Source organism: Pantherophis guttatus, chromosome 1 (assembly GCF_059756535.1).
Source record: "Pantherophis guttatus breed Tessera chromosome 1, ASM5975653v1, whole genome shotgun sequence".
NCBI classification, from domain to species: Eukaryota; Metazoa; Chordata; class Lepidosauria; order Squamata; family Colubridae; genus Pantherophis; species Pantherophis guttatus.
In genome coordinates this window covers 302,011,159-302,025,713 of record NC_142063.1, presented here as the reverse complement: position 1 = coordinate 302,025,713, position 14,555 = coordinate 302,011,159, and the positions used below count along the sequence as shown (strand labels likewise).

Sequence of the window (14,555 nt, the reverse complement as noted above, 5' to 3'; positions counted from 1 at the left end):
CTTCCTGGCCTCCAGCACCACTCTGCCAGCTAAAAACAGGCAACGGGGAGGGCTGCACGAGGGCTGTTTTGGCTGGTAGAGGCACCGCAGGCTGGTCCTTTGTTATTTCCAGGTCAGCCCCACAGGCCAGATTTAAACACCCCATAGGTCAGATCCGGCCCATGGGCCTTGAGTTTGACACCCCTGTTCTAGAGTGTTCTTTTTATATACCCTGATTGTAAAATACTCCTCAATTAGATTTCAGTTTGTTCTAGATATTTTGCTTAAAACTAGAAATGTTTGCTGAGAAATTTATAACTTGGAACAAAATTAATCTAAAATGCTCAGCAGAGTTTTAAAATTCTTTTTAGATTTCTTTTTATGTACGTTCAACTGAAAAACTAGCGATGAAAAACTAAAGACTGATAGAATTTAATATAGTATAGTATTATATACATTAATAGTTTGGTTGAAAACATATACCATCTGCATTCTCAGAAACCTACAAACATCATTTGATCTTCAATATTTGTTGCATTTTTATTACACTTGAAATATATTTTCATGATATAGAGAATAATTATTATACCTTTTGATCCTTTTCCTGATGTGCCTTCTACAGTAGTTTTGCTCCATATAAGCAATATCCCACCTGAATCACCAGTGAGAACTTCTCCATTGCCTAAAAATGCTAAGCACTGAACAAATTTGGGTTTGTCGTATTTCTGAAAAACAACAGAATATATTTAGGCCTTTCTGTGTGAACTATATATGCAAACACAGACACATAACCTCAATTCAGACAGGTTTACTGGGGTTGGGGCTTGGTGTATTGTCTTATTAGAACAGCGGTTCTCACCTGGGGGTCACGACCCCTTTGGGGGTCAAACGGCCATTTCACAGGGGTCACCAAAGCCCTCTCTCGCCCCCCCCCCACGCCTTCACTCACCCTCACTCTCTGCTCTGTTGGATTGCCAGCCATTCGCTTACCCTGCCCACTCCCAATCTATTGCTGCCTCCTGAGTCCCAGCTGATGGCTAGAGGAAAAAAAACTGTTTAAATTCTTGCCGCAGGGCTATAGCCAGTGGTGGGATTCTGCCGGTTCTAGGGGCTTCAGCCAAACCATGTGTTAAATTGCTGGCTTGCCCCGCCCCTCTGCACCACTATTTATTGCCAATAAATAGTGGTGGGTGAGGGGCGGGCGAGCCAGCAATTTGACACATGGTTTGGTGTTTTTTTGTAATTTTATTGGCCCGTGGAGCTTCAGCATAGGCTAATTAGCCCTTGATTAGATCGGCTCCCGATTCTCAGCTGATTTGCTCTCAGCTGTTTTGCTCAGGGCTCGCTGCTTGCTGGAGCAGATTTTTTCCCCCTAGCTATGCTGAAAAACGAAACTGAAAGTAAAGCAGGCTGTTGGCTTTGCTGTTGCTGCAACGTTGGAAAATTAGGCAGGCAGATTTCTTTTCTTTTTCCTCACCAAAAAAGGTAGGTGCAAACAATGGGAAATTTAGGGAAAAAGAGGAGAGTTCAAGATTTTAAAACACAAAAGAAAAAAAGCTCTATTTAACTAGGGAATTGTAATAATTGAGATACTATTAATTGTATATTGTGTTGAAAGCAGAAATGGTTAAGTTGTGGTTTGGAGGAATATATGGGGGAAATTATTTGGTTTATTATTATTGGTAAATATAATTAATTGATTTGTAAGAAATTGGATTGCATGGAAATAATTGGACTATTCATGTTCATATTGATTAATATACAAAAAAGGTAGTTATATAACTAATTGATTTATATTAAAATGTTGAATTTATATTAAACAACTGTAATATTACATAATTAACCAATGTGAGAATGGATATAAAAATAGATGACAATGGGAAGGGGTATAATATAGCATAGAAGGGAAAAATTGAATTTGATTAAGATTAGAGATGAGGATGAAGGGTAATATTGGTTTTTTACAAAAATAGATGAGGAATAAATATGGCAAAAAGGAAATATAGAAATTGTAAATTTAATTGAAATGACTAAGCACTGTTTAAATTTGTGAACCGGCCAAAAACTCTGTTCAAAGAAAATACACTGTAAGTTTGTATGTGTGTTTCTAATTATTGTTATTTATTCATATTTGTTCTCTTTTATTCTTTAAAGTTTAACAATTCCTTCTTTATCTTAATATCTTTATATTTGTTTGGGGTTGGCTTTCTTCCCTTTCATCTTTTTTATTGTACAGCAATCTTTCACCTCAAACCTACCACCTCTCTCTTTTCTTTCCTTACTTTCTCTTCCTCACCCTCTTCTCCTCCTCCCTACTCCCTCTTCCTTTTTCCTTCTCCTCCTCTCTTACCCTCACTCCTACTCTAATTTCCCTTCCCTTCCTTCATCCCTCTCTATTGCTGTATCCTTTTATGCATATGGACTACTCAGAGGGCTGAAAAAGTTATTTCTGACTGGTCCTCGCACTTTTGACCAGTCCTCAAACTTACGACTGTCCTCACATTTTAAGTTTTTGCCCTATCTTGTTACCATGGTGAAGAGAAGCAGTTGTGAAATGAGTGACATGGTTGTTAAGAATGCTACAATGGGCATAAATGATGACCAGTCATAAGTGCGAAGACCGGTCAAAAGTGCGAGGACCTGTCAGAAATAACTTTTTTCAGCCCTCTGAGTAGTCCCTATACACATAGCCATGGCCACCCGGTCACATGACCTCCAAGCCACGCCCACAAAATAAACCACGCCCACAGAACCGGTAGTAAAAAAATTTAGAATCCACCCCTGGTTCGGGGTCACCACAACATGAGGAACTGTATTAAAGGGTTGCGGCATTAGGAAGGTTGAGAACCACTGTATTAGAACATGTTAACATACATACAAATATATTTGTGTATATATGTATGAGTCTGTGGATGAAGGTGTATACTAACATATATACACAAACACACATACATATAATAATAATAATAATAATAATAATAATAATAATAATAATAATAATAATTTTACTGTCATTGTACGTGTATACACAGTATACCCATACAACAAAATTAACTTAACACCGAAAGACCAGGTCCAACACACGTAACAATCCCCAAACACCCTCCCATTCACCACAAATTCCCCACCCCTAAACCATGTATACATATATACTGTTCAGACACATACAAACATTACATGCTATTAAATCTCCTATTTTCTGAATAAGAATTATTATGAAGAAGAGTTCTCCTAAGGCTTTCTTGGGAAGAATATAATGTAATCATTGTAGTTTCAAAAATTCTAATTTACAACTTCAGAAAATTTGCCCAGTATAAAGATTCTTACCCCAAATATTCCTTGTTTCCTTGTTAATGAATTTGTATTCCAAGTCCAGAAAAAGATATGAGATTTGCCAGATGTTATTATTGTATCTTTATCAGTCGGATGGAAAGCTACTGCCAGGACAACTTCATTTGTAGTCTTTTAAAAGAAAAAAGGGAGTTGCCATTACTAAAGTTTTGGTTCTTATAAGTAACTGGAGAACTGCTTATGTACACAGAAACACAAAACACAGTAATGAAGCAGATTTGCTCATTTCTTATTCATGATTCATTCTTAGCATTCAAGTATCTGTCAAGCAGTTGTATTTTAGGGTACACCGTGCATTATTCTATAAAGAAAGCAACACATGATCTGGTGGCAGATGAGTTCATTTGTCAAATACCGCCAATTCCACTCAGCCTTTTGGCTGACATCAAATGTGTGATACTTCCAGACTTGTTGCAATAATACTATGTTTCTCCAAAATTCCTCCCATCGTCCCGTGCGCTCCCACAGAACGGGCCTCCTCAGGGTGCTGTCAGCCAGACAATGTCGGCTGCAGCTCCCAGGGGGAGAGCGTTCTCTGTGGGAGCGCTGACCCTCTAGAACGGTTTGCCCATCGGGCTTAGGACAGCCCCTGACCTCCTCTCCTTCCGCCACGAACTGAAGACGTGGCTCTTTTATCAAATGGGCTGATCCATTGGGGGATTTTTATATTGGAAATAATTGATTTTAATTGGATTTTAATTTTTATGTAATTTTCGAATTGTTGAATGTTTTTTTTGTTAAGCCGCCCTGAGTCCTTCGGGAGAAGGGCGGCATATAAATTACATACATACATAAAAGAAGGCGGGGTCTTATTTTCTTTTGATCCCCGAAAAAACAGCTAGGCTTTCTTTTTGGAAGATTCTAATTATTGATTTACCTTGTGGTGGTGGCACTGACAGCCCCGCCCAGCAGGAGCCCGCTGCTGGCCTACTTCTTCTGCAGCCGCTTTCTACCATTTGCACGCATCACCCCGTCCCCCATTTTGTCCAGATGCCTGCCGAAAGGCATCTGCAGCCAATAACAGAGCTCTGGATCGATCTGGAGCTCTGTATTAGCTGCAGATGCCTTCTGGAAAGTCCTCTGCAGCCGATAATAGAGCTCTGGATCTGGAGCTCTGTTATCGGTTGCAGATAACAGATGCCGGGAAGCATCTGAAGGTGAAACGGAGGCCAGGGTGATGCGTGCGAGTGGCAGCAAGTGGCCACAGAAGAAGGTGAGGCAGGTGTCGGGGTGTGAGAGGCCTGGTAAGTAGAGGAGTTCCACCTCCCCATCCCAGCTTATTTTTTACCTGTGTGCCTTGCCCCACCCCCTGCATCCCAGGGTGGGTGGGATCTTAATTACGGCTAATTTTGTAGGCGGGGCTTAATTTGATCGCATGCGCTCAAAAACTTGATAGGGCTTCTTTTCAAGGTGGGTCATCTTTTTGGAGAAACACTGTAGGAAGTGCTGTGTGCATCCAGCTACATATAAGAAGGTTAGAATTTAACCTTTTATATAAACAAAAGAATATGAAGATTCTGGCTCACGGACACCATTTCTCTGGGTATTTGAATAAAACATCAGAGATAGTTAGAATGTAATAGTGATAAAACTGGAGAAAGGAGCAGAGGAAAGATTTATCTTGGAAGTGTAGTTTACCTTCCTTATTTATCCTTAATAAATTTATCCTAGTAAATACAGCGATTATGTATAGTAAATACAATATTAACTATGATATAAATATTCTGGCATTGGTAAGCTAATCAAAACTTGAATAGAATACATCCCATTACTTTGATTCATGAATAGAAGTCATAGTTTGCATTTTTTAAAATTTAATTTCTTTATCATGTCTGTTTCTCACAAACACTTTTTCCTCTTAACTTAAAAAACTAAATTAACTAAGTTTGTTGGGCGCTGTCCAAAATCGCCTTTGGTCAGTTGGGCAGCTATATACATATGATTAATAAATAAATAAAAATAAAAATACTTCATGCATTTGATGAAATTTTTCCAAGAACGCTTATACTGTTGTAAATCTGCAGGTCATTGGGGGTATCCAATTGATGACTTCTGTCTCTGCTGAAAGAAAGCTATTTGGTCCAATTGAGAAATTCATTTAGTGAAATGGAGATATCCTATAAATTGAGTAATTGTATCACTGGAGTGACACATACCGAAGGCATCGTTTCTTCCTTTAGCCACAACACAAAACTGTACATTCCTCTCTGAAAAATTAGCAAAATTACCAAGAGGGACAAACTGAATTTTATGTTATTCACATAGCAACTATTTGTTTTGAAATTTTTCAAATTTCCAGTAAAATATTACCAAGCAGATTCAATATACTTTGCATTACTTTACTAATACATCTAAGCATTATTTACCTTTATCTCGGCTACTTTTGATTTCTTCTGCCAGTCCCAAACAGTCAGCATGTGTTCATTAGAATCATCAACCACACACAAATGTGTACCCGAATCCTTGCAAAGATTTAATAATAAAATTAATGTCATCATGTTATATAATGTCCTCTCATGTTTAAGAATGTTACAATGCAATAGTTTTCATTTTTTACACATAAGGGTAAAATATATGATCCAGATTAAGTCATTCTTTAGAGTCAGCTTTATTTTTAAATTGGACTCTCAACTAAAAGTGAATGTTGATGCAGCTTTCAGTCACAGATCCTTGGAATACTAGTATTATTAGTATAGGTAACAAAAGAAAGTTATGCTCAATGGATATGCAAATACCTAAATCAAGTGGCTTTGCATTAAGATTGGGTTTATTCAGAATTTAATATGAATTACTATCTATGTGTTTCAGAGTTGTTTCATGATGGGTTAAACCAAACTTTCCCTGCTAGGCAATGATTTATAAAATTCTTCAGCTCAAAGTAGAATCAATATAGCGTAAGAAAATCATTCTTTTTTATATTACTCTAATGCCTAAGTTCACTCTGCTCTTTATAAAATGCAGTTGGTCATTGATATTTGAAAAGCAGATTTAACAACTGAATGGAATAAAGAATTAGAGTGAACTATTAAGAATTAATAAAGTGACTTAGGTAATTGAGACAGTCTGTACAGTCAGTATAAAGTACCAAAAATTTCCACAGATTTTATCAATTCAATAAAATGTAATTGTGCAATTATTGGCAATATAGATTAGGAATGGATAAGATGAAATGCTCCTATAGAACTGCCCTATAAGAATGATTTATCTTCCTTCCTTCCTTCCTCCCTTCCCTTGCCTTCCCTTCCCCTTTTCTGTATTAAACTAGTAAAAGTGAAAAATAGCAATTGAAATAATGCATGTGTCAATAAATTCCAACATAACATTTGAAAATATATAATTAAAGATCACCACTTAAACCCTCTTTTTAACTTTTCTCTTTTCCTATAAAAAAACTTATACTGTATAAAGGGAATAAAAAAGACAAAATTGGTAAATGGAAACTGAATTAAGTGAATTTCTTTCCTTAAAACTAATGCTCAACTTTTAAACATTATAATGATGGTATATCATTAATAGAAAAGGGGAAAAAATACATTTTGTGCATATGAATACCATAGCATATGAGAAAATTCAGCTCAAATGCTTGCACATGGATCTTTCAGCGTTTTGGTTGTTTTTACTGCCATCCACAGTACATTTTTTTCTATCCTGGCTTTTAGTAAATAACATATCTCTTAGTCAGAAACCTTGTAATATATCATGTTATACCCTCAAACCATTAATTTGCAGAGCTTCATACATTTACTAAAAAACCAGACAAATAAATAGTAGCTATTTTTTGTTTCTGGTTCTCCTTAGAGAATACTGTCCACTGCGGCAAATTCCTGCGGCCAAGTTGTAACTACTTCAAGTAACACTCCATTAAATTGGCACTAAAATAAACCAAGATAATTTCTCATGGCAGATAAATTAAGATAAATTTCAAAAAATTATATTATATGAAATGCTAATTGTAATCCTAATTAATGTAACAAATTCATCTATTACAGCCAATGATTTATTACTACAATTTTTATACTGTAAGCATTACTATAATAGGATATTATTTCAAGGAAGAGCATATTTTAACTATAACTATAAAAGGGCAGAAGTGCAAAACAAGGTTGTTTCTTTCTATGTGTCAACATTTATATCAGCTTCAGAATGAAAATTAAACTTTTGTATCAAGGCTTGCTAAGAATAGATTTCTTGAATGCCCTTATAGGACAGAAAGCTTTCTATATAGTAGATGGTAAAGTATAGTATAAGCTATATTGCCAGGTATTACTTTCAGTTATATTCCCTTCTCTGAGCAGTAAAATAATTTTCTATTCGCTAGAGAGGAGTAACCTGTGGTATTCTAGAAACTGTTGAATGTCAACAGTTTTATCATTTTTGATCATAGATCAAACAGACTGAAATTGAGAACCAATCATGGTCTTCACTCTGTTCTAGGCAGTCAAATTATATAGCATCATTTATTTATCTACTCATTTATATGCCTTCTACTCCTGCAACTTTAAATGGCTATTTATTCCTATATCTATAGTTACCAATATAGTTTATTATTGGGCAAGTTATATAAAGTATCTAATTAAATCAGAAATAAAATATAGTTTATTTGCCTGATCTTTGACATTCTGTTATAATCCAGTGATGACTAGTTTTGCTACCAAGACTATGTTTGGATTCAATTCCAAAAAGATGCCTCACAGTATGTGGGGTTGAATCAAACACTTGACTTCAACTCTTTAAGGCAGCTCTAACTGCAATACCACCAGTAACTGTGGAAGCAGCTTTGTTCCAAAAACTACATTTTCTTGGAACAATCATCGCTAATGAATAAATAAGGAAAATAATGGATACAAGTCAGGTATAAAAAAGAATATGATACACTGGCACTGGAAATAATGCAATTAATGACCAGAAAATTGACTTCGAGAGCGCTCCTTGTCTAAAAAAATTTCAGAGCTTCAATAGTTCAATAATTCAATAATTCCCTCAACACTGTCAAACTAGTTACTAAGTCTGCATTACTATTAATCTTCTCATTGTTCCTATCAGCCATCTCCTCCCACTTATGACTGTATGACTATAACCTTGTTGCTGGTATCCTTAAGATTTATATTGACTGTTTCCTAATATGATTTGATTGCTTATTTGTTCCCTATGACTACCATTAAGTGTTGTACCTTATGATTCTTGACGAATGTATCTTTTCTTTTATGTACACTAAGAGCGTCTGCACCAAGACAAATTCCTAGTGTGTCGAATCACACTTGGCCAATAAAAATTCTATTCTATTCTATTCTGTTCTGTTCTGTTCTGTTCTGTTCTGTTCTGTTCTGTTCTGTTCTGTTCTGTTCTGTGTCTACACTGGAAGTTAGGTCTGCTAGATGCAATATTAAAATAGGTGAGCAAAATATTCACAGCTATTTATACAGACACACATAATACATTGATTGCGAAACAAATGACGTTTTCCTTACTGCTTTTGAAAAATCCAGACATCCCACTCCACGTTCAAAAGTTCCAAGGCCAATAACCTGTAGAGTCATTAGGCTCACTGAATCCCATACTCTAACATGGGGCTGCAAAGGCTGTAAGTAAAAATAATTTGAAACAGGTGATTACTGAAAAGATAAAAAGAGGCATTTCCATTAAGCAGATATTGATTTGTATGAAGTCAGTCATTATTTGGTATTGATCTACCAAATAAACATTGATTTGAGTGAAGTCCTTGCAATAAATAAAGGCATTTCAGTTCAATATTCAGAAAAAGATTTAGACATAATCTTATCTATCTATTCTATAATCTTATCTATCTATTCCATATCTATTCTAAAATGTCTCAGATAAATGAATATAAGGCTGCAGCTTCCAACCATCATAAACCACATCAAAGGGTACTGAAATGTTTTAAATAATACAAGTAAGGAAATATATAGTTGAACAGTAATATCTCAGCATTTAGATTTATTGGGAAAAAAAGGACAGTAATTCAGAGCTATGAAATGTGAAATTCATTAATATCATAGAGCTTTCTCATATTTTCTTTCCCATTACACATCTTCCTTTAAAAATGGCATAAGACAAGCAGTTATAGAAGTCTGGATAAAATAAAGTTTTCAAAATGTATGTCGTCAACTGAAGACTTCTTTGGGAAATACACATTGCATAAATGCAATTTAAGATAACATGCACAAATTATACCTTTTGAATTATTCATCAGACAAATGCAATAGTAAAAATGAGAAATTCCTAAGAGACTTTCCAGAATCAGAAACCAATTATTGAGATAAAGTAATTAAAAACTTACTCTTCCATCTTTATCCACTCCAGCTATCTGTCCAGTTGCTATCCTGATTTTGTCTGGATGAACTGCAAGACTAGAAGAAATAATCTTGTTAGGAACACTGCATGCTTTCACGCTAACTACCTATGTGAAAGTGGGGGAAAAGTATCTGTCAGCTCCATATAGATTTTAGGGAAATAGCAGCATACTGTTTATGAATCCAGACTACTCTATTCAAAATGTTAAACAGGACTTGTTTTGCCACCGTGATGGATCTATATCATCTTGCTCATGTGATCCACAATCAGCACACAGGCACAATCAAGATTTCAAATTTTTCTCTTTCAAAATAAAAAATTTATAACTGATAGAAATGTTAGCAAAAATCCAGTTAAATTGTCACACCAATATTTTGATTTCAAGTACCTGAAAATGTTTATATTTTATATTTATTACACCATTATTTTCTAAGGAGTGTATTAAAACTAGGGATTGTTCAGATAATGGAAAAAGATTAAAACTTAATTAGGTATACAAATTTATAACTTAATAATTTATTAATGCTGAGGCAATATGGAGAGAGTGCAGATTATACCAATTTAACAACTTTCACCAAGGAACAAACAACAATTCATTAATGATATAGTAATAGTAAATCCTTCAATAAAATCAAGTATCAGAAAGAATGCCTCTTAATTCTGAAAGAAACTACATGATTTTACACGATACACGAGTGTCTTCATCATTGTTCTTGGCAAGTTTGTATATTGGATGTTGGAAATCAGGCACATGGCAAATAACGTGAAACTATCAATCTCTTTAACAGTAACTGAAGTATGAATAATGGAAGCATATACTAACCATTTAACACAATCCGTATGACCCAAATAATGACGCTGAGTCCGTTCTTCATAATTAAACAGTATTACCACAGATGCTATGAAATATACTATTTCTCCAGTAGGTAAGAGGTAAACATTAGCTCGACAGTCCCTGCCACGATAACCGTATCTTTTTTTTTAATGTCAAGGTTTTTCAAAATTAATCAGTATTAATGATGGAAGTTTATGCTATAAAGATCTGTGGTAACATGAAAACATGTTTCTCTCATATGCTGCCTATATAGTCTTAAGAATCCAATATACACCTCTACTCCAGTCCTTGGAATTTTGCGCCTAAGACACTTGTTTGGAGTCCACATTGGTATCAGAATCTGGAATTTTCTTACAGACACTTGAAAGTCCTTTTGAAACTTCTAATTGAAATTTATCATTTTACAAAACTGATATTATATTTTTTCAAGCTTGACTGACAGCTGCACAGTTAGATTCAGTTTTTAGTATTTATGAAATCACTTTTGCATTCCTGCTGACATAAATAATGTTGATATTCATCTTTTTAAAGTTTTGTACTGTTTTGAATTTATGTTTGGTATTTACATTTATTATATCTACATACTGTTTTTATATATATTGCCCAAAAGCTTGGAATGGAATTATCAATAAAGATTACGCACTTTATGGGGAGAAAATGGCTCTTTAGATGGAGAAAATATCTCTGACCTAAGAGATAGGAGACTATTAAGTATGAAAACATGTCCATCTGTAAACCAAAGTAATGAACTTTTCATTATGTAACTTAATCCATTTTTCAGCACCAGAATATATAAGTCAGCAAGATTTCCTGATGTTGCAGTCCTTAAACAGTGTTAGTTTTACAAGGCCTTCTAAAAGTAATGTGTAAAAATTCTAGAAATTGGTCATAAGGGGAAAGATGTCTAGAATACTGATTATGAACTTCAGGGTTTCAGTAGAAGAAAGTTAATTTTAAATTTATATTTGAAATAGAATAATTCAATAGTCAAAACCTGAAACACCAAACATAATTAGTAAGCTAATAAGTACATTCTGCCTTGACATTTTTATTTACCATGTTTAATGTCATGCCACACTTTGTGATAATAAATTCTTAAAACAATATATGACAAAACTACTGGGCAGCGGCCTATTCGCAACTGGGCTGCCTGAGCTGTGGGCCGGCGTGCATGCATGCACACGCTCAACTCCCCTCCCTCTCCAAGCCAGGCCAACAAGCCTTTGGGGATAGCTGATCTACAAGATATCTAACAACAAATCAGTCTAGCCTAAATTGACACTCATGAACTGAAAGGATGTCAGCCCTAAAGATAAGTCAGATATGTAACGGAATATAGTCAATGTAAAGACTATTAGAACTGTTTTTGCAGTGTATTATAGAATTGTGAAAGCCTGCCAAAATTTTCCACTATTCTGCTTTATACCACACAGAATCATGTTGGGATTATTTTGAGTCTGTTATGTTTTTTCCCAGATATCATGTACTATCTATTTTGTTGATAACTTTTGCAATCCTTCACTAGCTCTGCCTCCTTTACAGCAGGAGAAGCATCCATAAGACTAATGTTTTATTCAAAATAATGAAATTACTGGTCCTCTGTAAGTTCTGCCCCTTCAATAAAAGTATGTTACATCACAATGCAAAGGAGGTGGAGCCTGCATTGAAGTAGTGCTTTTGTCACTCCTTCCCACTTTCTCAGATGTCCCTGTGGACAGCCTTGCTAAAAGAGTAATGTATATGAAGAAACTGTGTTTATATTCGGTTTATAATACTGCTTGTTACCCAATTAAAAGTGTTTCAATGCTGCGTTCACATATTTGTGTTCACACAATTATGTACCATATTTATCTGAAAGGTAGTCTAGTTTCCCTATTTCCACATGATTCACCATTAAAATGGAATGAAAATCTTGAGATCCACTGTAAACAGGGTAAGTTTTCCTTCTGTAAAATTAAAAATTATGACACCATCCATTTTGCTACTCTGATCTTTAAAACTCATCGGGTGGTCTTCACATTAAGTATTTTCTTTCTGCATGCTGCATCTTTTCTGAGATTGTAGATGTGTTCAATGGTTTAATGGTTTAGATGAATGAAAGAAAATGTAGTTTTTATATATGGCTTTGGTCTAACATTCTGATGGCATGCAAAAATTACACACAAGGGAAGGTAGGCCTCAAGATAACAAACAAAAAAGTTCCCTAATCTGTAGAAGACAGACACCTCCCTGATCCAAAAAGGCAACTACTGTCTTTATAGGTGATGGTAATCCAGTGCTTAACAGCATGAAGAAATATAGGGCTCTAAAGTAACTATGGGAAATATCTGTGTGAAACTATTTTTAAAAAATCAGTAGGAGTAATTGAGTTGGTGAGTGGTTGCTGCAAGGAAACTGACATCCAAGGAGTTCCAGAAGACAACAGTATTTTTTTTCTCTCTAAGAGATAATTTATTAATTTTTATCAAGTTAAGAAAGGCTTGAATAAGGCAAAATTGAAAATTAGATTTTAAAGAGACGAGGGGAAAGCAAACTATTGAAAACAGAAAATGTTTTCCTTGAAGTGTGCAATAAGGATACACCCACTCCAGTTTTAATTTCTCAGGGGGCAGCTCTGTCTTGATTTCGTAATATTTGTCAACTTCTGAAGGAAGAAACATTGTGATGGGCCGTCCCCGCATGAACATCTTGATATACTCGCCTTCTGTTAAAACAAAACCGCATACCAGAATGAGAATGTTTTGCAAAAAAAAAAAAAAAATGTTAGATTTAGTAAAGAACTATAATGTTGACATTAAGCTTCATCATAAAAGTACAAAATTGAGATCCAAAATTTTAGGCCAGAAAGCACAAACAGAATTACAAAAGCATATCATCATCAATGACAAAACATTCATAATAATGTCAGTGAACTGGTGGCTCAGAATATTGGTGCTGACACAGTAGAACACATCTTTTATCCAGTCCCATAACTTTCCCATCCTCCTACTCTGTTAAGTGCATAATAGAATTTTTAGCTGATTCTAAAATGTCTGTATTTTTTGTATTGCTTATTTGTTCATTTTTTCCTTATTGTCTTTTGTGGTAGGTTTAAAAATTATAAGCAGAATGAGTCAAATAATTATAAAATAAATAATGCTGGACCCAGCATCTGAATTAAAATGTAAAAAGAAAACAAGAATCAGTAATATTTTACTTTAAAGGTCAAGAATATGCAGAGGAAGCACATCCTAAGTAGGACATTGCACTATTCCAATCATAGCTCTAGTACAAATACACTGGCATGCTCTGAAATATCCACAGGTATGCTGCATCATCACTAGAGGTGGACTGCTTCCATTTCTCCTCTCACGTCCTAGAAACCTGTGACATCTTAGGAGTTCCACCTATGGGATGAGTACTGTGAGATGCCACCTGGCAGTTCCATCTCTGAGATGTGTACTATGAGATACAAAGAGTTGAAAAGTTCTGGACTATTCAAATAAATCTAAAGCAACTGCATCTTTCTCAAATGGACATCATTGAAATTGGCTTAACCCCCTTTCTTTCTGGGGACTAAATCACATGGAATAACACTATATTCCCCCCCCCGCTAAAAAAAATACAATGGTATCTTGGCACCTGTCGTTATTTATTTCTGGGAGGCGCAATGAGTACCAAAAATGACAAGTACCAAGAAAATTTTTCCCATAAGGAATAACATAACAATCACAAGGCAGCCAACATCGACAAGTTGTAGCTTGTGTGTCAGGTACCAAACAAATGCTGAGTACTAGGACAAAAGTTTTGCATCAAAATGTGTTGAGTACAAAATTTTACAAGTTTCAAAGCAGTCGAGTATCAAGTACTACTGTACATGAAGTATGCTCTACATAGCTCATTTAGAACTATAAACTGATTCCTATGTGAATGTCAGTAATTACAAATGTTTTACTGCATATGTAATTTACCTTGCCTTGGCCAGGATGCCTTTGCCAGGATAGAGGCTTAGAGTTGAATCAAATGAAACATCAGCCCAAAGAGCTTAGTCATGTACAGTATGGGGAACATGTGGCCCTGTGGAAGTTGCTGCACTAAA

General features: G+C 35.2%; 1 protein-coding gene across 2 annotated transcripts in view; it reads right to left on the bottom strand.

The window, feature by feature from the left end:
* Positions 1-14,555, bottom strand: part of EML4 (EMAP like 4) — a 139,233-nt gene that overhangs the window by 30,695 nt on the left and 93,983 nt on the right. For both annotated transcript variants that reach the window (XM_034427695.3, XM_060692518.2), the window contains 7 exons: positions 13,058-13,181; positions 10,466-10,615; positions 9,629-9,698; positions 8,799-8,909; positions 5,697-5,792; positions 3,307-3,441; positions 569-704 (listed from right to left, as the gene is read on the bottom strand). In XM_034427695.3, coding sequence (XP_034283586.2) covers positions 569-704; positions 3,307-3,441; positions 5,697-5,792; positions 8,799-8,909; positions 9,629-9,698; positions 10,466-10,615; positions 13,058-13,181 — 822 coding nt within the window. The remainder of the gene's footprint in view (positions 1-568; positions 705-3,306; positions 3,442-5,696; positions 5,793-8,798; positions 8,910-9,628; positions 9,699-10,465; positions 10,616-13,057; positions 13,182-14,555) is intronic.